This window comes from Delphinapterus leucas, chromosome 7, assembly GCF_059928025.1.
Source record: "Delphinapterus leucas isolate spDelLeu-1000000601 "Yukka" chromosome 7, BTC_Dleu_Yukka2, whole genome shotgun sequence".
Taxonomy (NCBI): Eukaryota; Metazoa; Chordata; class Mammalia; order Artiodactyla; family Monodontidae; genus Delphinapterus; species Delphinapterus leucas.
In genome coordinates this window covers 91,285,501-91,312,997 of record NC_143135.1, presented here as the reverse complement: position 1 = coordinate 91,312,997, position 27,497 = coordinate 91,285,501, and the positions used below count along the sequence as shown (strand labels likewise).

At 40.2% G+C, this 27,497-nt stretch overlaps 2 protein-coding genes across 2 annotated transcripts; one reads left to right on the top strand and one right to left on the bottom strand.

The window, feature by feature from the left end:
• Nucleotides 1–119: 119 nt before the first annotated feature.
• Nucleotides 120–8,946, bottom strand: RBM7 (RNA binding motif protein 7). Its single transcript, XM_022559151.2, has 5 exons — nucleotides 8,289–8,946; nucleotides 7,226–7,388; nucleotides 6,498–6,585; nucleotides 3,637–3,727; nucleotides 120–1,831 (listed from the first exon to the last, which is right to left on the bottom strand). The coding sequence occupies exons 1-5, from the start codon at nucleotides 8,382–8,384 to the stop codon at nucleotides 1,469–1,471; spliced, it is 801 nt and encodes a 266-aa protein (XP_022414859.1). The 5' UTR covers nucleotides 8,385–8,946; the 3' UTR covers nucleotides 120–1,468.
• On the top strand, nucleotides 8,516–18,157 carry C7H11orf71 (chromosome 7 C11orf71 homolog). Its single transcript, XM_089915553.1, has one exon. The coding sequence runs from the start codon at nucleotides 8,719–8,721 to the stop codon at nucleotides 9,112–9,114; it is 396 nt and encodes a 131-aa protein (XP_089771679.1). The 5' UTR covers nucleotides 8,516–8,718; the 3' UTR covers nucleotides 9,115–18,157.
• Nucleotides 18,158–27,497: the final 9,340 nt, after the last annotated feature.

Below are 27,497 nucleotides of genomic sequence, written 5' to 3'. Positions count from 1 at the left end.
GATATGTTCAAAAGGTATATTTCAGGATACTCTAACACCACGCAATCACTGAATAAAAGTATGCTGCTAGCTTCTTGTGTACAATGTTAGTGATGTCAAAAAAAAAGACACACCCCTCCTTTTTGTTTTCAATATATTAAAAAGCAACATAGTACAAATGTTGTAGTTAATATTAAAAAGGATCCAAATTTTTCAAGGAATTAATTTTTATAAACAAGTTCTACAATGAAAGGGAAACGGCATATTGATACATAAAAGTTTTGTTAAACAAGATTTTAAATCAAAGTGTTTTAGACTAAATTCTTTCAAATGTTCAAACAAAAAAGAACCCTGTACAATCTCCATAATAAAATGTGTCCTTGCACTTTGAAAATGTTAAAAGTTTAGAAATTTGAGTGATAGAGGCAGCACTTAAAGGTTTCATGAACCTTTTTTCCCAAAAAAGAATACTTTCAGTAAAACATTTTACTATTTTATCTGACTATGCATTTACATTTTTGTTCTTCCAGAAAAAGGTTTACATTAACACTGTATTTTTACTGTAAAAAAAATACATTTAGAGATATTTAACTTCCTGAGTGACTTCAGTCATACATCGAACATGTTTGTTGTTTTTTTTGTGTGTGTGGTACGCGGGCCTCTCACTGTTGCGGCCTCTCCTGTTGCGGAACACAGGCTCTGGACGCACAGGCTCAGCGGCCATGGCTCACGGGCCCAGCCGCTCCGCGGCATGTGGGATCTTCCCGGACTGGGGCACAAACCCGTGTCCCCTGCATCGGCAGGTGGACTCTCAACCACTGTGCCACCAGGGAAGCCCATCGAACATGTTTTAATGAGCAAATTCTAAAATTTTACAATGAAATAGCATGTGTAGATGTATACTTGTATGCTCACTTACAGTAAAACTCAAGATCATGTCACAGAACTTACACTTAAGTTCTCTAAGTTAAATAATATGATTTATCCCCAAACTTGACCAAAAGGTTTTCTCAAATATTAGTAAAATGAATCACTGAATTTACATTTTCTCGTTTAGTAACAAAATACTGAGTCATTTCAGACTATCAACTTGAATGTTTTCCATTATATACACCAAAAATCTGATTCCCTAACAAGAAATTTCTTGTAATACAAAAAGATAACAGATAATTAAAATATTTGCTTCATAATACAACTAATCCAAATAATACATCCCTTCCTCAATTGTCTAAAATGATTAGGAATTGTGCACTTTCTTTAGCATAAAACCCTTTCCTCTTCTTAAAACCCTGAGGTGAAAGGTTATTAATGTAATAAAACTAGAACCACAATTCTCATTTCTGTATTGGACTGCAATTAGGTTTTAAAAATTTTATAAAGAAATGTGCCAACTTGTAAAGCTGCTCTATAGACTTTTTTAAAGAAAACATTCCCAGAAACAACAAAAAGGGCCTAGAATGACACTATGGAAACATCCTTTTAACACTTGTTAGTGTCGAGATGAGCGCCATTTTCCATCTCTACCACTGTCTCTTCTGTTATCATAGTCATGGCTCCAGCCATCGGGATTTCTCTCTTCATAGAAGAAATCATCTCTGCTTCCTCTGTAATGATGGTCGGACTCATGATCAGTGTAACGCTGTTCACGGCTATAATGTCTATCCGCTACGTAGGTATGAGAATTCTGTCTGACTTTTCGCTGTGATAATGGTGTATCTTGGCGCCACTGGGAGGTTGAAGACCGGTTAAAAGTGTGATTATGTGACTGAACTGATGGGGAAAATCCTGATTGATCCAGATGCGGAGAACCAAATTTCCCTCCATATGACATCTGTCTCAAGACACTGTTCATCTGAGCGAAGAGAAAAAGAAGGAAATGTGTTAACCACAAATATTTCTAGATAGCAAAGGCAACAGATATCAAGCCATGGTCAAACGAACACAATAATGGAAAAGCAAAATCATTCTTGCCTAGCTGAATCTTAAGGTAAACACAACTAAAGTAGTACAATAGCTTCATTCATTCCAATGTATACCTACAAGATATCTGTACTACTACTCTTTGTCCTCCAGAATATAATTTAGAAGGGAAGAAGTAATACAAAATGACTATAATGTAAATCACTGTATGATGAACACATTAAAAGCAAAAGCTCAGTATCTTTAGGAAGGATTTAATGAAGGCGACATATGATCTGAGTATTAAAAGTATGGATGTAATTTTTTTTTTTTTGGCCATGCCGCACGGCTTGCAGGATCTTAGTTCCCCAACCAGGGATCGAACTCACACCCTCGGCAGTGAAAGCGTGTAGTCCTAACTACTGGACCACCAGGGAATTCCCTGGATGGAGTTTTTTAAGGAAAATATTTTAAGGGGGAGGTATGTCAAGGAAAGAAGACTGCACAAACAAAAATAACAGGGAAACACAGAATAGTTCATAGAATAGCAAGTAATTCTGGCTAAGACAGGTTATAGATCTCATGAGCCATGACTCATGGACGGTAAAGCTAGAAAGGTTTATTGGAATCAGATAATGGGAGCAAAAACACAAGGCTAGGGCTTCCCTGGTAGCGCAGTGGTTAAGAATCCGCCTTCCAATGCAGGGGACACGGGTTCGAGCCCTGGTCCGGGAAGATCCCACATGCTGTGGAGCAACTGAGCCCATGCGCCACCATAACTACTGAGCCTTCACTCTAGAGCCTGTCCTCCGCAACAAGAGAAGCCACTGCAATGAGAAGCCCGCTAGCCACAACTAGAGAAAGCCTGCACGCAGCAACGAAGACCCAATGCAGCCAAAAATAAATAAATAAAATATGAAATTTATATTTAAAAAATCACCAGGAAGATAAGCAAAACAGAGTTATAATAGTAATTTTGAAATGGTGTGTGAGATGGACTAGTGAGAAGAAAATAGATACAAGTACTAAGTGACTAGACGAGTGGTTCCCAAATTCTGCCTGTGGACAGACATTAGCTAATGACGATTATTTTTTTAATGGTCTACAGCAAAATAAGAAAAATATATAATATGTTTATAAAAGTTGATATCTCTTTATATTGGTCTCTCAATTTTATTTTATTTCACTTATATTTTTATTCTGCAGACCTGTGCAATACAAAAGCCTAGGGACCACAATTCAAGATTGTGATTTGGGCAAAGAAAATAAAAAGGAAGAAACAAACGTAAGAAAAAGAAAAGAATGAAGGATCTGAGACTGATCAAAGACAAAGATGCAACAGCAAAAGATACTTAAGATTTTATCATTGGTGATACTATTACAGAAAAAAATGGCATGTTCACAAGGGAGGTGGTCTAGAAGACTGTAGTATATTAATGTATTAAGTATTAAAGACAGTACATGATGAGAAGTTACTCGGCACAGGTTGCAAGAACATCAGAGAATGAGTATCCAATATTTGCAACACACACACACATCACACCAACAATGGTTAAAGAAAAATACAAATGTGACAAAGCAGTTCTTCTTTTTATCTTCAATCTTTTAAATATATATTTCAGCCCAGTGAAAACTAAAATGAGTGATCTACAAAGATGCTAGTCTAACTAAAATTTAAGAAATGAACTTAAGAATTAAGAATGAATGTTTTAACTAAGTACGAGTTTTTTAGCAACTCGAGTTGAACAATCAGCTTACCACTGCTTGTCTCTGAAAATTTTCTGAAGAAGAAAAAGATCTTTGAATTATTGGTGTTGATGGGGTCATGTTATCCACTGGCCTTTCGTACCTGTGAAAAGTAAGAAAACCAACATATAATCATTCATTCAGTAAATGTTTACTACATACCAATCCTGAGCAAGACACAGTTTTCAAAGACAGGAATGAACAAGACCAACAAGGTATCTGTTCTCATGGAGCTGGGGTAAGGATTCAGACAAGACAATTTCACATGGTTATAAAGACATAGTAATAAATGACTAAAGAGCAAGTTGAGGTGAGAGAGATAGGCGGTTCTATTTTAGCTTGACTGGTCAGGACTGGCCTTTCTAAAAAGGAGACATTTGAAGTTACAGCTGAACAAGATTATCTGGAGGCAACACACTCCAGCTGAGGGAAGGACTAGTGCAGGGGGAAGCAAACTATAGCCTGTGTGCCAAACTCAGTTTGTGTAAACAAAGTTTTACTAGAACTTAGCCAGGCTCTTTTGTTTTGGCATTATCTGTGTGGTGCTACAATGGCAGAAGAAACTAGTCCTTTATAGAAAAAAAAAAATTGTGTCAATTTATAGAAAAAAAATTGTCAATACCTGGGCCAGTAATGCAAAGGCCTAGACTGAGAACTAAAATGAAAAGGATTTGATCAATTAGACATAACAGGTGAGGGAACCAGAAGAACTAAAAGATAAAAATCTAGATTTTTGGCTTGAGCAATTAGGTAGACCTTTACTGAGATAAGAAGAAAGAATAATAGGTTTGGGGGAGTAAGGAGTTCTGTAACATAAAAAGAATATTAATCTTAAGGACTTAAACCTTATTCCTCACTTCCTATAGAGGTAACTTGCTCTACAGAAAAACTCAGAAAGGTTTTAATTTTATTTTAAAATATGCCTTTGGAAGCAAATCACCAAGATTTGGGATTAAATCACCAAGAATCAAATCATCAAGATTTATCTTACAGTTTAGATCTTTTTATTTTGGGTTTTCTTCTTTTTTTTAAGCAGAACTGATTTTATTTGTATGCTGTAAAGAAAGCTACTTTTTTTAAAAAGAACTTTTATTCTTTATATATATGTATATAAAAATATATATATAAAAATAAACCCGTGCCCCCTGCAGAAGAAGTACGGAGACTTAACCACTGGACCGCCAGGGAAGTGCCATATTTTGGGTTTTCTTAAATCGGATTATGTACCTGTATGCTAAGGGGGTAAAAAGTATAATTTTACTTACAGAGAGTATAAAAATCAGGTACACTCTAGTGTTTGATTAAAACTACAGTATTTACTTGCATATTTCTTTCCCCAAGAATTTCTAAGAAGGGTTAAAAACTCTTTTTTTTCCCTCCACCTAAGATACCTTTCAAGAGTCCAGAAAAGTGGTTAGAGATGCTTCGAATTCCAACTACACTGAAAAGCATTTAAACACAATTAACTTCAGCTGGCAAGAAAAGACTCTAAGAGGGTACCCTTTCCACGTTACTGCTCTCTTACAATTTTCACCTTCCAAACTCTTTTCATATCCGCCCACTTCTCTCCAGCTCCTGGCACCACCCTAATCCAAAGCCCCAACCTCACTCCCATGGCTTCCTTGCTACTAACACCAATACCTTGCTACCAACAGCTTCCTAGTCACCCTTGTCCCCTTCAATCCATTCTCTCCCAGTACAACCAACTAACTCATTACAATACAAACCTGTTCCTCTTACTACCCTACTGAAAACGTTTCAATGTCTTCCTACTGTTCTTAGGGTGAAATTCCAAAATCCTAATTATGGCCTATAAGAAAGACCCTGTATCATTTGCCTCTGTCTACTTCAACAGTATCATCTACTACTCTCCATTTTCTATTCATTATGATCTAGGTACACTGCCCTCTTCCAAGTCCTCATTCACTTACCTCTCCTTGTTAAAACTTTCTAGAAACTTTCTACTCGTATCATGGTGGGTGTGCCTGGGTTTGAAAACAAGCCCACTGCTTATGAGCAGTTCACGCTTGAGCAAGTTAACCCCCAACCTTCATTTTCTTCATACATAAGGTAGAGATAATAATAATCCTTGCCTCATAAATCTACTGTGAGGAATAAATGAGATCATAGGTGCAAAGGACTTGGCGAAGAACCTGACAGGTGACAGGTATTTGTTAACTCTTTCTTGAATGAAGCCATAAATTGATAAATAGCTCTATGGACATACCGGGAAGAAACCGTCCCTGGCAAAATAGCAGCCTCCCCAAAGAAAATTATTAGTAAATATAAATATGGTACCTCTTCCAATCCTCAGTAGCTAAGAGGTATTTCAGAGATCATTCAAATCAACTTCTTTTCCTTACAAATGGAAAGACAGGGACATAGACTAGCTCAAGATTACACAATTGGTAGAGACAGATCCAGAATCCGATTCTATGAACTCTTAGTCCAGTAGTCTGTTTACTAACAGGTATTTTTAAACTGCAAGCAACAACCATTTAGTGGTCATAAAACTAATGTGATTTTTTGAAAAATAAAATAAAATAGAAAATAGAGGATACTACAAGTAGTAAGGCTAAGTAATGTTTTGAGAAATTTCGTCTCAGTTATATACATGTATGTGGGTGTGGGTATGTCTTTACAAATGAACATAAATATAGTTATGTACGTATCTATTTTAAGGGAACTATATATAATGGGCCTATAGTCCCCTTAAAATAGATACATATATAACTATAATCCAACGTAGCAAATATAGAAGAATAAAGAGGTAGGAGCATAAAGAAAGAAACCAATCACTCATTATGCATTTTGAAGTCACTGCCTAAAAAAATTCCTGATAAATGATTTTAAAAATAGGTGAGAAATATTACCTGCTAGGAGATGTGGAAGTAGGGCTTGAACTTCCAACATGATGCTGGGGATATGACGAACTGACCTCCTGTGAGGCATGGCTACTTCCTAAAATGAAACAAGTTGAGAAGTTCTTATTGATAAAAAACTTAATTTGAAATTTTGTATCCCTCAGCCCAATCACTCCGAAAAAGGTAGACATAGGCTAAAAGTGAAAACCTCAAATTTCAGTAAATTGCTTTATAGTTCATCAGAGTGAAAATTGTTAAGTGTTTAATACCAAATATACCCAAAGCAAAGGGTTCCAAATAAGGTACTTTCCAATGTATAAATACCCAATCTGGCCATAGTATTCTGATCCCCACACTAAATTGTAAGAATGACTACAAGGAAAGTTTCATCCTTATATGATCACACATCAAAATTTGTAAAAGTAAATTACAAAGCAGTCAGGAAAAGTATTTTTAGGAAATAATCCTTGTGCTTTTAGAGTGTGAACCCAAACTCAGTCATTTTAATAATAAGGTTTATGTTCTTTTCACAAACCCAAACTGAAATTTTAACTCTCATTTTAAAATTACAGCTTTCAAAATCCATACTGCCAATGTTACCCATTTTCAGGGATATATAAAGTTTACTATTCATAAAGCTTAAAGCATTTTCATCCAAAAATAGGTTCTTTAAATAACAGAATTAAAAACAAAGCGGCAAACAACCTCTCTCCTAAACATCATCAGTGAATAGTTACCTGATCTAAACTGAATTTTGATGGGCCTTCCAAAAAGTTTGATTCCGTTAAGCAGATTCATGGCATAAGGAACAGATACTTCATGTTTGAAATTCACAAACGCAAACTGCTTTGGTTTACCATCCTTATCTTTTGGAATTTTCACTTTTATTACTGGCCCAGCCTACAGACAAAAAAAGTTTTTAGAATTTCAGTAAGGCAGTTTCAGGAAAATAATCAAACTTTACAAAGTTTAAAAAATTCAAAAATGTAACCAGGGACTCTAATTTTAAAAATGGATACACTCGGATTTCCATCTCGGTTAAAGATCCTGTAGATATGACCGAAAATTAGATTAACTTACTTGGAGGGAGGGAGCCCATAAGGAACCGGAAACCCAATCACCGACTGAATTTACATTTCACAGCACTTTATGACTTTAACAAGGCTACCAACATCCATCATTATCCCACTGCGTGGAAATGAACCTTTATCAAGAGTAAGAGAAAGTAGTTTTCTTGGACTAAAAATTCACTTTTGTATCGACTAATCAAACATTACCAGTTGTTGAAAGACAGAACTGGAGGGAACAGGTTTAACGCATCTTGATACAGATTTTAATACATAAACACTACAGTGCCGCTCTCCTACAGAGTATTTATGAGTCTGTCTTTGCTGCAACTTCGTAAGAAACTTAAGTGGAAAACGGATACTAAGAAAAAAATTGAAATAAAATTTACAAGCGTTAGATGAGAAAAGCAGGAAAAGGAAAAGCACAGCTCAACGAAGGACCCACGCGTACGAGGTCGCTTAAGAGCACTGACTCTTTACCACGTGAATGCCCGACAGAGGACCCTCCACCACCTTTAGTCGTTACTTCGGCCTGAACTAACCAGGATCCTTCTAATAAAGCGACACGTAGCGAGCGCCTCCCTTTCTAAGCGCGACCCCCACCTCCAGCCCGCCCACCTGTCCGGTGCCGGGACGAACCGTGCCACTTGAGCCAGGAAAGCGGGGATGGCCATTGGGCCGGGCCCTACCCGGGCCGGAAAACGAAAGGGAAAGGCTGATCCCAGCCGCTTACCTGGTGGAAAAGCTCGAAAAGGAGCTCCTCTGTCACTTTCGTTTCAAGGTTGCCCACAAAGAGAGTACGATCCGCTTCCGCTGCCGCCGCCCCCATCTCAGCATCGCCCCCTCCCGAAAAAGGCCGAAGGGTCGCCGCCGACGCACCCACTGCGCACTCTCAGAAACCCCACGTCCTCGCGCTCCCAGGCGTCACAGACGTAAACGTCAATCACGTCGGCTCTCAGCGGCGTCAACGTGCGCTGACGGACTGCGCATGCTCGGGAGGAGAGCGCTGGGTTAAAGTGGGTCCTTGATCCGCAGACGCTCAGGTGATGGCTTCCGATGAAGTCGGTCTCAGTGTTCGAGACCGGCTGGACTGATCAGTGGAGCCGCGAAGAGTCCGCCTTGACCGTAGGACATAACACAGATACTGCGGGCAGTGTTTGAAGATGGCCCTGAACTATGTGTCCCTGTCTGCCGGCGATCGAAGAGGCCTGGTGGCCTACCGCTCTTCCCACGGCGACCTCAGCTCGTCGGCCTTAGCGTTGGCGATGGTCTCTGGAGACGGCTTCCTCGTTACCAGTCCCGAGGAGATTCTTCCAGAACCTATTCTTCGGTCCACTGTGCGGCTGAACTTCCGGACCGAGAGCCGTCGGGCGCCTGGTGGCGGCGGGAGCCCGACCCGCTTTATAGAGGGAAGGGAGCAGGAGGCGCGGAGCCGAAGCCGCCAAGCCAGATTTTCACCTTACCCGGGCCGTGCGGTTAAACTCGACCTCCTAAGAAGTGTCCTGCAACAGCGTCTGGTGGCACTTGGAGGTGTTAGCGCAGCCCGTCTTTCAGCTTAAAATGAATACCTCTCTCCGCCCCTCAGCTTGTGAACAAGGCTTCTCTAAAATACTTTCTTGGTGCAACCGAAGTCTTATTTTTAGAGGGACGTCTTTTCAGTTTAATATAAAAATGCGTGGTAGTCCTGTTACTCTAGCCTAGCGCAAAGTAAAATGTTTACAGCTACTTGATTCAGATGGTTTTAAACAGCCATGATGATTAGATCGGAAGGGAGGAGCAGCAGAGATTTTTTTTTGAGGTAGTCACAAAGGATGGGATCATCCTTCCCAGAGGTCAGTAATCCTTTTATCCTCCCAACAATGGATCCAAATTTGTCTTGCTTTCCACAAGTCTTACACCTCCTCCCTGGCAGATCCTCCTACTTTGAGACTTATAATTCCGAGTTTCCTTACATGCCTACCTTTCTATCTCAGATTATTCCCTCTGCCTTTACTTCTGTTGGTTTATTACTGTGGCGTATCCTCCCACCTATGGCCCAACACTTCTATCATCTTGTCCTTAAGACTTCTTCCATTCCCCTCCTCCACTTTTTCTTAAGGAATATCTACAAACCAGTCTCTACTAAAACAACAAAAGCAAAACCTGAACCTTGCTACTCTCTCAAATTATTAAACCAATTTACATTTCTTTATTTGCCAAAAGTTCCAAATGAATTTTTACACTTATATTTGTCACTTTATTGCTCACATTCAATCCCAGCTTCCTTAATCTGAATCTTGTCCCAAACTATACAAAAATTGGAAACCTTCATCTTACAGTTTCCTCTTAGGAAGTTGCTCATCTGTTCACTCTAGCATCTTCCTTAAACTTTCGCGTTTGTCTTTTGCCATTCCACTATTAAATAGTATTTGAAGGTCTTCTCAGTGCTAAGCACTGTGGATGAACTTTACATAGCCCTGCTATCAAGGAGATCAAGGAGTGTACTCAAGATGGAGAGGCTAATAAATCACCACACTGGACTGTCCATTAGGTGCAGTGATGAAAATAAACCTTGGTTGCCATGGCTCTCCGTAATACTGCACTATCCTGGTTCTTCCCTTATCTGGCTGATCGCTCCTTATCTGCTCATAATTTTGTCTTAACCATACATTCTCCAAGGTTTAAAGGGTGGTACTGGGAGAAATCTAGTGGATTTTGTAAGTGGCAACTCTTTATGTAAGCAGGCAGTGTAGCTTTTTCCCAGCGGACTCTGGTCTGTAATTACGTTCAGATAAAGCAAAATTACCACACACCAAACAATTGAATTGTGAGAACTACATTTTAAGAAGAATATTGACAAACCAGAGAGCTTCTGTAAGAGTGATCAATACAGTGAGAGGTCTGGAAACCAGGTCATAAGAAAATCGTTTGAAAGGATAGTAGCTACGTGTAATATGTGCAAGGCAATGTGCTAGAGGCGATTATTCATTGTTTATTCAGATATTTATTGAGCACTTACTCTGTGCCTGCTAGTAACTATGTTAGGCACTTAGAATAAAGTGGTGAACAAGATAGATAAGGTCTCTGCTCTTATGGAGCTTTATGTATGTCATCTAGTTCTCACAACGGCCCATAACAAAAGTATTATGCTTTCATTTTTTTGCCAAGAAACCAAGGCACAAAGAGATGAAGTAAACTTTCCAAGGTCATACAGCTAGATAGAGCCTTGTAGCCATTCAACCCAGGTTCCTCATTTGAATCACGAAACACCAAAAATGACTTGAGTGACTATTTTCTCAATTCTCGCAAAGATAGTAGCTAACTAATGCTATTCTATCAATAGATATCTGAAAAGAAGTTAATTCATAATATATGGATTCCTTAGGCTGGGTGTGGTTGAGAAAGAATCCCAAACCTACATGCTAAGAATTTTAGATTGGGAAAGAATAATAAAATTAAGGCTGAAGGTAAGAAGGATTTTCATAAAACTTAGAGATGCCTGATGGTGGAAAATACCACCTCACAGGGTAATAAATTAACTCTCCAAAGTTCACGTAGAGGCTAAATTCTGTCAAGTATGAAATAAGACTTATTTTATAAGATGAAAAGTCATAAATGACTTCTTCAGTTCTTTCCCATTTAACCTTTAATTCTATACTTTAAATCATGAACTTGATTAAAATTGAAAATGGAGAATTGGGGGGGTGAGAAGTGAAAAGTGAGGTATACATTTTTGTATAGGATGTATACATCCAATACATAGGATGACCATATTTACTGTGTAAACCAGGGCACTTGAGAGGGGAAGCGGGGCTATCAATTAATTATGCTTAGGCAATAGGCATAAATAGGGCAGCCACGTTGGATCATATCACCCTAGGAGATGGTACAACATTAAATACACCTTTGAAGCCATATTCCTTAGCTTCAGGGCAAGAAGGCTGAGATTTGTAAACAAAGGAGCAAAAGTTTGGCATGAACGTGCACAAAAGCACACAAGAGGAAGAGGATCCAGTGGGAGTGACTTGATTTCTGTTTGTTCTCACATAGGGTCATCAGGAGTAGGGCTTTGATTGAATAATAAACAGTGTATATGTGCCAGAAAGAAAATGATATGAAAAATATTTGTTTGATAAGAGGAGAACCTTGTTCACATTAATGCTCCATCATTTTATTTTTTTTGGCTGCACCACGCGGCATGTGGGATCTTAGTGCCCTGGACTGGGATCGAGCCCTCGCCCCCTACAGTGAGAGTACGAGATCTTAAGCACTGGGCCGCCAGGGAAGTCCCGATGCTCCATAATTTTAAATCTGAGCCGATGGATGTCTAAATTCTCCTTGTTCTTAACATCTGCACTGGTGTCCAAGTTACAGCATCTGCCTAGAGTCACAAAGACTATTGTGGAAGCAAGGACCAACATAAACCTCTTTAAATGAAACAACTAAGTTTTCCCAAGAGTAGTCCATGTTATTAAAAATCCATATGTTAGTGTACAAAATTACTTTTAATGTAATATCACTGCTCAAGTAGAGCATGTTGTCATTCTAAAATAGATGAATTTTCTAAGACAAAAAATAGTCCCCCAAATTAATACTTCCATAAGTTTTTAAAAAGCCATGGTAACTTCCTTTTTGTTCTAATTGGCCATTGTTTTTTATATCATACTAAGCAACTGACTATTATGTGTCAAAGGGAAGTCCTATTAGTATATTTACTTCCTCTATTCATGAGCTCTAAAACTCTTAAAAAGAATGCCCATTTGGGGCATAGAAAAAAAGGAGGCCAAGGAGATTTTCCCTTAATAGCCAGATTTGGTGCTAAGCCTAATTCTAAGAGGGGTAACTCAGCAGGAAGAAAAGAAAGAAAAGGAGGAAAGTCCTATGGGAGGGAAGAGCAGGTAGACTTAATGGTGAGGCTCAACTGTATTTCGAACAAAATTGTGCCTTTTATTCCTTTGATGAACCTATATCTAGATCCCACTTAGGTGCAGCTTTTGTCTTCCTAATTTCCATGAAAAGTACTCTCATTTTCCTAGCCAACCAAATGTGTAAGTTTGAGTATCTACGACTTCATACCACCTATTTCCTATCTTTATCGCCTGTGTCAATTCGATTGCAAAGTCCTGCTCATTTTATCTTCACAATGTATTTATGTTATGTTTCCATATATACTTTCATCACCTGGACTGTATTTACCTGGACATCTATCCCGTTTTGTTTGCTTCTGTCTCTCTGCATCCTAAATATATATAGCTCCAGATCAATAAGCCCAAAGCATATCTCTCTGATCGCATAGTTAAACTATAACTTTACAGTACCATAAACCCTTCCCGTGTTTCCCGTAGTATATTCCATAGAATCTCTACTAGAAATACAAGGTACTCTTTGGAAAAAAGACGAGGTCGATAAAATTGACAAATGCATGTTTTATCTCCTTCTTAGGGTGCCACAATGTGTAATAACATGTTAAAGGGTCTGATAATTCCTTTAGAAAAGGAAACCTGGGTAACTTCATTTTAACCAATGATTCACAAATGTATTTGTCCATAAATTAAAAATTTTTGCATACTACCTATCTTCCTGAGGAGCCTCAGTTCTACAGAAACAATTAGAAATGGTGCGTACCTAAGAAGCTCCATTGGCTCCCCACGTCAGGTATTAGAAATGGATTTTTATATGATGTGGCAGAATTTAATAAGTTTCCAGAATGTTATGAGTTATGCAAGTGGGTTGGTTTCCTCACTCATGATTTGACAAAGTTCAACCCCATCTTTATTCCACATGGTTTCTGGTACCTGTCTATGTCCTTGGAGATTGGGTGGGAGGATGGAGGCAAGCGTGCAGCTGCAGATTCCCAGCCACTGAGGATCAAGACTGGCTTTGTTACTAAGGAAAGGCGTTAGGAACTTCCCCTGATGAATACAGGTAGGTGCAGTTATTAAGTATGCTAATAGTGTAATGTTAAAAAAATAATTGTTTACTTGGCTTTTATTTCACTGGAATATCTGAAGGCAGCCCTACTTCAAAATACACTTCTTCTGAATCAGAGGGGAAAAATAATTGTCTTCATCTTCCCAGAGACCTGAAAGTAACTGAAGCAGTGCAGCTTTAAAAACTGTACACTCTATAAACAGACTTTTAAGACTTTCCATAATCTGACCAAGCTATATTGCCAGCCTTCTTTCATGTTCTTAATTCCCCCGGGTGGCTGCTGCTCTTTTCTGCCTCTGTGTCTATGCCTATCCTAGACCTTTTAACTAAGTTGCTTGTCCTTCTCATTTTCTGCCAGTTAAATTTTTATCCATCCAGATTGGTTAAAGTTTTTACTGTTGCAAAGGACACACCCTTTTTAACCAGGTTAGGCAAAAAATGGACTGAATTGACTCACAGAACTGGTAAAGTGCGGTGACTCCTGATATTCTGTCTACCTAACAACTAGTTATCCTTCATCTTTAGGAGCATCTTGGTTTTTCCTTTCCTTGGAACCTTCTGCCTCATCCTCTGTTCATGTATTTGGGGTGAGGCTTCACACCTAACTCCAGGGATAGAGGTATAATCTATTTCTTACCTCCCCTACTACATTGTCTGAGGGCAGACAACTTGCCTAAATTTATCTCTGTATTTATTCGTACCTATTAAGCGCCCAAAGAGTAGATATTTCATAAATGCCTGTTAAATGAATGAATGAACTTCACAGATAGGCTATTTCTCCTTGGAATCAAAATCGCAAAATGGAACATTCCAGGAAGGCAAGTGCAGGAATCAGAGTAATTGTGATAAGATAAAATAAGCTTTCTTCAATTAAAAAAAAAGCCACGCCTTTGTAGCTTACCTGGTTTTTTCTTGTTAGAGTGAGAACTACACTCTTTTCACTTTCTGTATTTTAACTGGAGGCCAAATGTGAATATTATTCTGACCTATAACTATACCATTTATTTAACCATTCTCCAAGAGCTGAGTATTTAGTATTGTTCTAATTTTTCACTATATTAACTAAACATCTCAGTTTATAAGTAAAAAAGTAATAAGTTTTGTTTAAAAGTGTGTTCGATTTGAAATCAACCTGCCTCTAGGAACATAACCTAATCCAAGATGTGGACAAATATTTATGCACATAAATATTTAATGTATTAAATTTTTTCCCTACCTATAATTTTTTTAATTAATTAATTTTAAAATTTATTTATTTTTGGCTGCGTTGGGTCTTCGTTACTGCGTGTGGGCTTTCTCTAGTTGCTACGAGCAGGGGACTACTCTTCGTTGCCATGTGGGCTTCTCATTGCAGTGGCTTCTATTGTTGTGGAGCACAGGTTCTAGGCGCATGGGCTCAGTAGTTGTGGCACACGGGCTTAGTTGCTCCGTGGCATGTGGGATCTCCTGGACCAGGGCTCGAACCCATGTCCCCCTGCACTGGCAGGCAGATTCTTAACCACTGCACCACCAGGGAAGCCCCCCTACCTATAATTTTTAAAATAGGGAAACTATGTGTCCAAAATAGATGACAGGTAAAGGAAAAAAAAGAAAAGAAAAAAGAGTGCTTACTACATGCCAGGTTGCTACTGATTATTTCCACAAGGATTATTTTATTTAATCCTCACAGTCATTCTATGACAGGGATTGGCAAACTTTCTATAAAAAGCCAGGTAGTAAATATTTTAGACTTTGTAATCCAAGAGGCAAAATTGAGGCTATTATGTAGGTATTTATGTAACAAGAAAAATTTCTGCAAAATTTGTATTGATGAATTTCAAAATATAATAATTGACACAATTTTTTGTAATGCTAATGTAACCGGGCAGGACCCTATGGGGCCTTCCCAGGACAGACTCCTCCCCCATATCCTCTGCTTTAGATCCTCTCTGAAGTACCTAGATAATAGTAACTGATGCACACTTCCTGAGTTGTTTTACAGATGCTAAAACCACCAACAAATGGAAGAAATTAACTACTTGATGATCCTGAGCCCCAGACCTGCTGGAATCTAAGGATTGATAACGTTAACCCCTGTGACACAGCCCTGTTACCACATCATAAACCAATCAGAGCATTGTGCATGAGCTGACCACATACCCTGTGATCACCCCCCGCCCCTCACCTGGCCTTTAAAAATGCTTTGCTGAAACCCTTTGCGGAGTTTGGGGTTTTAGAGCACAAGCCACCGTCCTGCTTGTATTAGCGCATTTACAATAAACGCTGCACTTTCCTTCATCACAATCCAGCGTCAGTAGATTGGCTTTACTGCGCACTGGAGAGTGGACCCAAGTTTGGTTCAGTAACACTAATACGGTTAGGGAGAAGATGGAATTCTTTTTGCTTAACTGGAATTCAAAGTTGGTATTCCCTATCATCAAAATCAATAGCAAATGCTCATCTGAAGATGCTGATTTTTAATGAATTTTATGTATTTTATCTTTGAAAATATCTTTGAAATTTTCTTTTCATGGGTACTGCCAAATACTGATATCGGTCCATGAACATATGGTTTTAATTGAGCATATTCATTGCTTGGAAGGCATTTATACAATTCTATTAAATTCTTCTGATATTTGCCTTTAAGCATGTCATTACATTGTAGATTAATTGCTTTCAATTGAAGTTTAGGTGGAAGCTCCTCTACTGCACAGTTAAATGGATTTTGAAATACGGGCATTTTCTTTGCACTTAGATCTAGGTCCCAAAAGACTGTTGAACGGTAGTCTGAACTCAGAAAATATATCTACTGCAAATTTGTTTGGATATGGAGATCTTACTTCTTAACTTATTAACAGCATAGTAAAGTATATAAACCAGCTTGAGATTGCATGTGATTCAAACAAGGTTAGTTGTTGAAATGAGTCTACCATAGTATAGGTATGGTGTAGAAGTGCTGTTTGGCTTTACAGCTTTACGTTTAATTCATTGAGAAACATTATCAAGCCTGTAGCAAAAGCTAATTTCCAAAGCCATTTACAGTCCGATAACAGTGGTCTAGGGCAGTTCTTCTAACCACTTAAAAATGTACAATCCATTCTTAGCTGGAAGGTTCTATAAAAATTGGCAAAGGGCTGGGTTTGATCTTTGAGCCTTAGTTTGCAGAGAATTTTAGTAACCGCCCAAGGACACAAAAGTGTTTAGTGGTAGAGTGGAGATTCAAGTTTGACCAGGCAGCCTGGCCTCAGAGCCCATACTCTTGGTGACTATGCTATACTACTTGTGCTAAGGTAGTCAGTTAGCAGCTGGTGGCCAAATCCAGAGGGAAGTTTTCTTTAGCTAGCAGTTTGGGCATTTTTTTCTCCTTTAAAATATACAATAATATGTACAAGACAGTGTAAGTAAAATGCAACCAATACCCATGTGAATGAAAAACGTTGCCTATCATATCAGTAAACAAAGGATGTTGCGGCCATCAGGTCACTGCAGCCACACTGAACAGTGAGCCCTAAGGGAACTCAGGGTGGGGACAACCCAGCTGTCTACTGCCAAGTCTTTAGCCATTGCAGCCCCCTAACGGTGCACCCAGAGGAGCCTCAGGATGGGAAAGCACGGGATACTGGCCCTAGATAGCCTAGGTGCATATCAAAGGAATGTTTTCAGTGAGCCTAGACTCTTACATCTTCCCATACATAGAAAAGCGCTAAATTCACTAACTTGAGATACCTGGTTTTCTTTAATTAACAATAATCTTTTGATGTTCTGACTACCTGGTCTTTATTGCAAAACTCCTACGTATCCTCGCTCCCCCCTTACCTCTTCAGAGCAGTCCCTCAGAGCTCTCTGAGAGGCTGCCTCTGGGGCTTGAAGTCCTCAGAAAGTTTGCCAAATGAAACAATTCTCAACTTTTAGGATGTGCATTTTTTTCAGTCAACACCTGGGTGCTTACTACCCAACTTTAAATATTACCCTGCTCTTAAAAATCTCTTCTGTTTATCTCGCTTTGATAACCTGTGCTCGCATCACTTCCTCCCACCTGCCATAATCACTGTCCTGAATTTCGCGTTTTGCATTCCCTGCTTTACTTTTTAGAACTACTTTCATCACATGTGCATGTCTAGTGTATCTCTAAGTGTAACACAGAATTGTTTTACCTGTTTTAAAGCAATATAAATGGTATTATACTGTGCATATTCTTCTGTGGCTTGCTTATTTTCTCCACTTGATTTTGCTGTCATATATTTAAAAATAAAACTAAATTTGAATGCCTTGGTGGGATATATGTTTTCAGTTACTCCCTATGTCTTATACCCTTACATTTCACATATTTTAGTTACCTACCTGGCCCCTTATACCATTTGAGCTTGCAACCTCTGATTTAAGATGGCATTCCATTTATCCGTTCAAATATGAAGTTTTAGATAACATAGGAATTTATTTGTGTAATGACATTTATGTTATATATGACAAAAGCTGGATGTAAAATTGTATATATGATATGCTCTAACCTATATAAACAAAATATATAGAGAAAAGACTAGGAATAATTGTGCCAAAATGTGATTTTTGGGTGATGACATTTTGTATAATATATGCTGATTCTGTTTTTCTGAATTTACAAAATAATTGTTAATTTTTATCAAAAAATTGCTTAAATTTAAATAATCTGTAAAGTATTTTAATAAAGACATTATTAGTCTCTTTATTGTTTAATCATGTTAACTTCCATTAGGTTATGTTCATATTTTTAACTGCGAGACATCAATCAATCAATTCCTGCATTGTTCTCCCGGTAGATCATTTCAACATAATCATGGATGATAGCCAGGTACAAGGGATACTCCAGGGTAATGAACAAGTGTATTAGCTCTGCTGAATCGTTTGTCTTAAACCATGTCAAACAAAGATTGCATTAACAGAAAGGATAGCCTACGTGGTATTTCTAAAAAAGCAGTTCAATAGGTAAGAATTTGCTTCGCTTTCTCCTATGAAAGGAAGAGTGTCCGCCAATGTAAGAACATGAATATCTGATCCATAGAGAAGAATACGAAGCCAGATAAAACTGACAGGTGAGATCCATTAGCTCTCCTTGCTCTGGCTCCAAGCTGACCAAGCAAACATCTATGTAGCATGTCTTTAGGAAGAGAATGTGTTCATCAGCTCACCTGAGCTTTGCAAGGTCCTGTGATTATTGGCACTCTGCTTTACGCGTTTACTTTTTGTGGGTTTGGTTAGCATGAAACAGCCCAGAGAATCTAATTACATTTGGAGACCCTTACACAGATTTCCTTGATTATGAAGCTGAAGATTAGATCCTAGAACGTGAGGTCCATGTCAATGTACTGCTGTTTCTAGGAAGTCTTATCTAGACAGTCCTCTGGGTCAGCATCTCTTAGATCACAGTCCCTTCACACTCCCTTCTGTGCTTCACAGCTTCAATTTGATAATACTCAATTCTATCTCCATTTTTCAAGCTATTAACAAGCCTATATGTCCAAAGCGAAGACTTGGCAATCACAGGTGCCAATTTAAGTATATTCCAATAAAATCCTACCATTTACCTCTTATTAACTGAGTAAATGAACACAACGAGGTATTTTTTGCCTGGGTTATCTGGTTGTACCTGACCTCTGACAGTATTTCACATATAAATTATTATTCAGAGCCTACTTCCTTTCGGGTAAAGCAAAAGATGTTGCCATAGCACAAAGAATTTTCAGATTGTTGTGGGGGAATTCTGTAAATCTTGCCAAATTAGGGCATACCAGCAATTTTGAAAATAATCCAATATGTTGATGTGGGAAGACTGTGCATATAAATTCTTTAATTATCTCTCCTTTTGGCTTAATTTTAGCTTCGTGGTGTGAGAGTGGCTCTGCATTTTGTACTGCTGCCATAATATTGGATGGCAGTTCCACTTGGCTCCTTTCTCGGCCTGAGTTCAGAGCAATACAGCAGTTATGTGATGTGGACACAGTTTCTATGCTAACGCCATCCATTTTAATAAAGTAAAGGTCTAGCCCATTGAGCCTAGTTGAATACAGCTGTTGCATTGATCTCTTCGGATGCTACAGCCGTTGAGTTCATTTCCTTAATCACATTTTCCATACGGGTAAAAGCATGAAACTGCTTGGTATCTTCCAGAATGCATGCATTCTAATTTCAGAATTTAATCAAATGTAACTGGCTTCCTGACAGCGTAAACAGAGCAAAATACTGCATCCAGACCAGCTGCCAAGCTAGCAGCCTGAATTTATTTTTCCTTGCTTTGCTAAATGCATCTTGAATTTTAGAAAACATAGTCCAGGTTCAGGAAATTTAGCGTTTTTGAACCAAGACCAGTCACCTCTAATATTCTTCCATAAATACATCCATTAAATTTCAAAAGTCAGGTAGCTGAGTTAATCCTTTCTCACATGTTTATGGCCAGAGAAGAAAACATGTTCCTCTTTTCTACTGAGCACAGGGATTGTGTACATAGACCCTTGTCATTTGGGCTAATCTAATAGTATAGAGTACCTGTAAATATCTATACATTTTTTTCTGATTATTACTTCTGTACTTCACACTCGAGTCTTATTATCTAACCCATATCTAAAACCTTTCTAGATATTTTCTATGCCACTTTTTATATATCATTCCATATATAAATGTCAAAACTTTATTTTAGTATAGACTCAGTGTAGCAACCAGGACACATAGAAATGAACGAGTTAGCTGGGTAGACTACCTATTTTCAAACCACTTGGCTTGTGGAAAAGCGCTTGAGGAGGTACAGAATATGTTACCAATTCCTTTGTTATTGATAATTCTAATTTTTCCCCTCTGCAAAACAGACTCCTTTGTTGCATGTGTGTCTTTTATTAACCGCACACATTTTATTTATATTTATGTTTCAATTTCATTTATCCTTTAATACCAGGAATGGCCTTTGGAGGGGGTGCCTGTATGGACTGATAACTTTATCATTCACTCAGGAGATACTTAGAAATACACATGGCCTCAATTCAGACAGATACCAGTTTCCACAAGTAGTTTATTTACACCCTAAATTCCTGAAGTCCCTGGAATTCCTCCCTCCTCCCCCTGCCCAGTTCAGTTCACATCCCCAGCTCCTTTTCCAGACTAACTCCCAGTCCCATACCAACATTTAGTTCAGCTATCCCTTCCTCCCAGAAGCCTTTCTTGTTCTCTTGTCTTCTTCACATTCTTTCTTGGTTTCAAATACCATCCCTATGCTAAGGACCCCCAAATTTAAATCTCCAGCCCAGCTCTCTTCTGAGTTTCAGACATTTATATATAGTTGTTTACTCAATGTCTCCACTTAGATGGCATCTTAAACAAAATATGCCCAAACCAAACTTATCATCCTTCCTTCAAAAAACCCCAACTGGGCACTAATGTTGAATTAGTTATCTACTGCTGTGAAAAAGATTACCGCAAAATCTAGTGGCTTAAAACAACAATAAACACTGATGAGCTCACAGTTGCAATGGGTCAAGGATTTGGAGTTAGCTTAGCTGGGTGATTCTGGCTCAAAGTCTCTCATGAATTTGCAGTCAAGATGTTGGCCAGGGAAGCAGTCATCTGAGGGTTGAATGGGGATGGAAGATCCCCTTCCAAGATGGCTCACTCATATGACTGGCAAGCTGATGCTGTCTTTTGGTGGGAGACATCAGTTCCTCCCCACACAGGCCTTCCTCTGGGCACCATAGAGAGGCTGGCTTCCTCCAGAGCAAGGTGATCCAAAAGAGAACAAGGAGAAAGCTGTTATATCCATGATGACTTAGCCTCACAAGGCAAACACCATCAGGTTCTCAGTATTCTATTGATCACCCACGCTAGCCACGATTCAGTGTGGAAGGGTACTACACGAGGGTGTGAATACCAGGAGACAAGGATCAACAGGGCCATTTTCGAGGCAGATTACCACCACTGTCTAATCCACTGCTCGTATCAGAAACCTGAGAGTCATTTTTGACACCTTCTCTCTCTACCACCTTCAGTCAATACCAAGTCTACCTCATCTATGCTTTGAATCTCTTCTCCTGTTATCACTATGTTGTTTTCATGTGATCAGATCCCACTGAGACTACAACATCTCACTGCATGAAGCCAAGTGCTGAAGGGGAAAGTGGGAGAGAGTTTGATCTCTTCTGTAATGCCACCTTTTTTTTTTTTTTCCCACGCCACATGTCTTGTGGGATCTTAGTTCCCCAACAGGGATCGAATGCAGGCCCTCAGCAGTGAAAGCGTGGAGTCCTAACCACTGGACCGCCAGGGAATTGCCTGTAATGCCGCTTTATATTTTATAATGGAAGCAGTCCTGGACCATAATTCAAGAAACCACAGTGTTGTTTGTCTGAATGGTACTACTCCCTCCAAATTCTTTACCTACAGGATGTTGGAAGATGAGGGAAATTAATAATTATTGAGTGCTGGACACTTAACATGTGTTATATCTTTTAATTATGACACCAAGCCCCCAAGAAAGGGCTTTTTGGCTCCATTTTACATAGCAGGAAACTGAATCATGAAGTAATTAGCCCATGCTGTCACAGCTAGTGAGTGGCCAAGCCCTGGCTCCGGACCCAGGTCTATCTACTGTGGATCTTGTTTCAGGTTCTGCTTTCCCAGAATTTCTCCTTCAAGGCACCTACCTAAAGTCAAAGCAGGAGCCTGTCTGATTAGTGTGGTCTTTTGATAAGGAAGTTTCTATCTTGATATAGAATAAGGTGAAAGTATGAGTTAGAAATAGGCTTTTAGATCTTCCTTTCCCCTCTAAAGAGGTAAATAACTTTTGCCTCAAAGAAAGGTCAAGTGATCATAGGCTAGGAGGAGAAACTGGTCTTTAGGAGAATCAAGGCCTACAGCAGGGGGAGAATTTAAAGAAAGATCAGAAGCCAACATGAGTGTGTCAAATTGAAAGTTGGAGGGAAAGAAAAAGATTTCTGCTTCCAAAACCAGTCTAAAGCATTCAGACTGTGCCTTGTTTGGTATAAATTTGTCAGTAGGTAGATGGCATGTGAATCAAAGCTGAAGTTTTTTAGAGGGAGCAACAATGGTGAAGTGCCCGGATCAGAAACATGCTGGTCTTTTACTGCATTCAGAGGTCTGCATTCTTTTTTCTCTTTAGCTCTTTCACATTGCTGGGGCTACTGGAAAAGAGTCTGTCATTTGTACAGCTCGGTGACAAACAGGAAGACCTGATGAAGAGACAATGAAACAGGGAAAATAAGACAGAGAAGCCTCTGAAGCAAAACTCTGTTTCTCGGGAGGTTAAGTTGCAGTTAACAAAGGGGGTTTCAGAAATTGGACCCAGTTAATGTTCTTGACTCGTGTCCTCCTCAGCTCTGGGGACCAAGTGTGATGAGATGGCAAGAGCCTGCCTGGGCTTTAGGGTGGGAGAGAAGTGGGTTCCACTCCCATTTCCGTCATTTGTAGCTGGGAGTTCTGTGTCCCGCCCCCCACCCAAGGGCTCAAAGCCTCCATTGTTATTCATCAGTGATAATGTGATAATGAAACACGTGGGGCCCCTCCCCCAGGGCTTGTTGCATATTCCAAAAAGAGAATTCCTAAGAAGTACAAAGAAATGAGTCTTTAATTTCTGACAGTTGAAATGCCAAGTACCTTGGCCCAAGACTGGGCAGAAAAGACACTCTTTTTAGGTAGACAGTGGGCCCAGCAGCCTTGGTCAGATGCAGTTGCCCAGGGCAGCTGTGCAAGTTCCGTTTCTTTCCCGTAGGTCCCCCTGTGGGCTGGCTCATTCCGTCCTCAAACATCTGCTTGCTGTCATGTTAGGAAAGCTGCACCTGCTTTCCACTTTCTCAGGGATGTTTGGAGGGTTCGTGAAGGGCTGTAAGGAAGGGAACCGGTAGATTCTCAAGATAGATATTGTTTAATTGCTTAAATTGTGTCTGTGAGTAAGCTCTGGTGTGGAGAGCTGACAACTGCCCAGGGCATCAGCCCAGGTTCTTGGCAGTAAAGGGCAGGCCCAGGTGAGGTCTGGTTTGCTGCCGCCACTTTGCTGAGTGATGGACGTGAACTCCGGCCATCCTCATATGAGGCTGAGTGTGCGCAGAAGCAGAAAGAGGGGATGTGGCCCCTCAGGCTTTGTGGCCACTACCTCCAAGACTCCAAGAGAGATTTGGTGTTAACAGGAAGACAGGATCCGATATGCAACACCCAGACAGCAACATTGTGTCTGTTACCCTTGTTTAATTTGCTCCGTGTAGGAAGATCAGACTGGATAATCCAGTTTGGCAGTTTTTCCAAGTTTGGAGTATTTTCAGTTTTTCAGAATTCTTCTGTTGATGGCTCATTCAATTATGTGGCCACCGTAATCTGTTTGTAAATCACTTGAGTTCACAAGGGGATGTCACATCCTCTATTTTCTTTGGCTTTTGACAGTTCTGTGAGATCTACACAACTTGGATAAGGTTAAACTTTAGGGATCCCCAAAATGCAATAGCTCAAGCAAGACACCTGTTTCTTCCCCACATAAACAGACTAGCTCAGCAGGCTGCTTGCCTCCCTGCAATTATTCTGGGCCCTGGGTCCTCTCCATCTTGTTTCTTTGTCTAGTTTTGAGTGGGCACCTTATCTGGGGTGCAGCCAATGGAAAAGGGAAAGCATACGACCTCGCCTGGTCTGGTCTCAAGGCACCATGGTGGCTGGGAATGGGACACATCACTCCTGTCGCACATTACTGGAGAGAACGTAGTCACATCTGCACAGAAGGTGGTGAAAGGCCAACTAGCAGCTCAACCTTGTACCTTGCTGCACTTCCATTACTCTGTAAAAAGGGAGAAATGAAAGACAGAAGGCTGTGTCATCCTTCCATAAGATTGGTACTAGTTCCTTTTTCTACAGACGAGGAAACAGATTGAGAGAGAGAAACTTCCTCAAAGGCGCGCAACTGGTTAAAGGCAGCACTGGAGCAATAGCATTGGTAGTTTTGGGCTCTTCAGTTCTTTTCTTTATCCCTACTGCTCTCCCAGGACAGTGGGACAGATCATTTGAAATTAGCGCTGCCCCAAAAAGCTAGGGTGTGTAATTAACATCAATATATGCAGCCATCGGGGTAAATGCTAGCTAGTGACAGAACTGTATCCAACCCCTCTGCCTTCCTTCCTGACTCTCAAGCACAAAGACTCTGAGGTCATAAGTGCTCTGCCTGCTGGGGTCTCAGCCCCCCAAGAGTGGATGTGAGCGGACATAGAGAATCAGACAGTGTCTTTACCCGCCTTCTCAGGTTAGCTACCTTTGCCACAAAGGTTTTTCTGTGGCCATTCCTGTTCCACTGGCTTCTGTTAGTCCAGAGCACCTCATGCTCTTGATTGCTGGCTTCCCCAGTACGATCAGTCCGTGGAGAGTGTGAATTCAATGGGCAAAAGAGACCCAGATTGAAGCAATTCCCCTCGGCCATCTCCTGCATTGGTGCACACAGCCATCAGCCACCTGCCTCCTGCCGGGATGCCTACAGGAAATCAGTGATGTTGTGTAGTGTGACTCAGATCTCTCCAAGCATCACCAGCCTGTGGGCTCAAGCTTGGCTTTCCTTAGGTTTCATACATAAATCTTGTAATTCTTGGCTTTGATGACTCATAAAAGTAATTCTGGTGGGTTTTTTAAATAAATTTATTTATTTATTTATTTTTGTCTGCATTGGGTCTTTGTTACTGCGCGCAGGCTTTCTCTAGTTGTGGTGAGCGGGGGCTACTCTTCGTTGTGGTGCGCGGGCTTCTCATTGCGGTGGCTTCTCTTGTTGTGGAGCATGGGCTCTAGGTGCGTGGGTTTCAGTAGTGGCATATGGGCTCAGTAGTTGTAGCTCGTGGGCTCTAGAGCACAGGCTCAGTAGTTGTGGCGCACGGGCTTCAGTAGTTGTGGTTCACGGGCTCTAGAGCACAGGCTCAGTAGTTGTGGCACACGGGCTTAGTTGCTCCACGGCATGTGGGATCTTCCCGGACCAGGGCTCGATCCCGTGTCTCCTGCATTGGCAGGCAGATTCTTAACCACTACGCCACCAGGGAAGCCCTGTAATTCTGGTTCTTTGTCGGATCGTAGCCCCAAAACCCTTCTGAAAGACTTGGGGTTGGCAGGGGGGTGTATTACATGTGTTCATGTTTTAGGGCCAGCCTCTCTAGCCTCTCTTGCTCTGACTTGTGCCCTCTCTGTGGGCCTCTGCCCTGCTGAGGTAAAGATGCTCAGCCCCCATTGCTCCCAGCTGTCTGAGCCTCAAGCCCCCTGATCTGCCAAGAGCTGGGATGGAGAAACATCCCCTCCATCTGTTTCACCACAGAGTTGCTTGGGCCCCAAGGTGTTACTGAGTCCAGTAAGATGGCTTGTAGTTACAAGCACTTCCAAGAGTGGACGAGCACTCCTAGGATGACAGGGCCTGGCTAAGTCCAAGAACCAAGGGCTGTGTATGTGTGCATGCCTTCACAATGGATTCTGTGCCCTACCTTTATCTGGAAGTTGGATCCCGTAGAGAGCCCTTCCATCCCTAGTTTGTCAGACAATTCAGTGTGTATCTGATTCCCAGGCATTGACATGATTTAAGCCTTTTTTTTTCCAGGAGGAATCTTGACTATTAGAGCCTAGGGAATAAGGCAAGAAAACCTCAACCATAAATTAAAAAATATAAATAAATAAGCAAATTAAACCTCACCCAAAACTGTAGTCCAAATCTCAGCTCCAGGTCATCACAATTTCAGTGCCACCAGGAAGCAAAAGTACCACCCCCACCAGTCTCTGGCCACTGCTGAGATGAATGCTTTCCTGCAATCCAATGCTTTATTAGTGTTTTAGATGTATGGCATTTTAGTCACAGCTATTGCTTTATTTCTAGGCCTCATCCCCAGACACACTGAGGTAAAGGAAGTATTTATACACAAATTTGTGTGGCTACAGAAATGACCAGGTAGCCCAGACACCTGTCTTTATGGAAAATTATTAAATTGTTCTGTCAATCCCCCAAAAAAACGACTGGAAAAAACTTCCGATCAAGCAAAACTAAGTTTTTTGAACTCACTGCAATAAAGGAGAGTACCACCTTGAGTGTCTTAGTCGTAACTCAGAGGGGGGAAATTAGGGAAGGATATTTTTAGTGTTTCAGGGCCAGGGCTGGATGATTTAAGGCAGGTCTTGCAAGGCAGAGAACTAGTTTGGATTGAGCAGAGTTAATGACATGAGAGCTTTGGACTGATGACCCCACAAGTCAAGGGTCTTAGAGTATCAACAGGCAAGCTGTTAATCTTGACAAGTGAGCTATTTTATTTATTTAGTTAGTTAGTTAATTTATTTTTAAACATCTTTATTGGAGTATAATTGCTTTACAGTGGTGTGTTAGTTTCTGCTGTATAACAAAGTGAATCAGCTATACGTATACATATATCACCATATCCCCTCGCTCTTGCGTCTCCCTCCCACCCTCCCTATCCCATCCCTCTGCGTGGACACAAAGCACCGAGCTGATCTCCCTGTGCTATGCGGCTTCTTCCCACTAGCTATCGGTTTGGTAGTGTATATATGTCCATGCCACTCTCTCACTTCGTCCCAGCTTACCCTTCCCCCTTCCCGTGTCCTCAAGTCCATTCTCTAGTAGGTCTGTGTCTTTATTCCCGTCTTACCCCTAGGTTCTTCATGACCTTATTTTTCTTAGATTCCATATATATGTGTTAGCATACGGTATTTGTCTTTCTCTTTCTGACTTACTTCACTCTGTATGACAGTCTCTAGGTCCATCCACCAAGTGAGCTATTTTAGTTGTTCAGTACTAACTTCCAGAAACCAGTCTCTCCTGGAACAAGTAGCTAAGTTTCTTTTGTCTAGTCCCAGGCCTACGTAGCACAGAAACAGGAAAATAAATTTCAGTTCCAAAAATGTCAGTGCATTTGTATCACACATGTAACTATAGGTTGCCTTGTCTTTTTTATTTATGTTTATCTTATCTCCTTGGCTAGATTCAGAACATTTTCAGGACAGCAGCCATAGCTTACATTAGGTAACCTGACTGTATATAGCACAGTGTTGAGCACAAGTATCCCACTCA

Excerpts from the sequence above, each read along its gene's own strand:
- C7H11orf71 (XM_089915553.1), top strand. The coding sequence starts at position 8,719 with ATGGCCCTGAACTATGTGTCCCTGTCTGCCGGCGATCGAAGAGGCCTG.
- RBM7 (XM_022559151.2), bottom strand. The coding sequence starts at position 8,384 with ATGGGGGCGGCGGCAGCGGAAGCGGATCGTACTCTCTTTGTGGGCAAC. Across the intron at positions 6,586-7,225 it reads CAAAATTCAGTTTAGATCAG|GAAGTAGCCATGCCTCACAG; the intron begins GTAACTATTCAC and ends GTTTCATTTTAG. Across the intron at positions 3,728-6,497 it reads ACTTCCACATCTCCTAGCAG|GTACGAAAGGCCAGTGGATA; the intron begins GTAATATTTCTC and ends TACTTTTCACAG.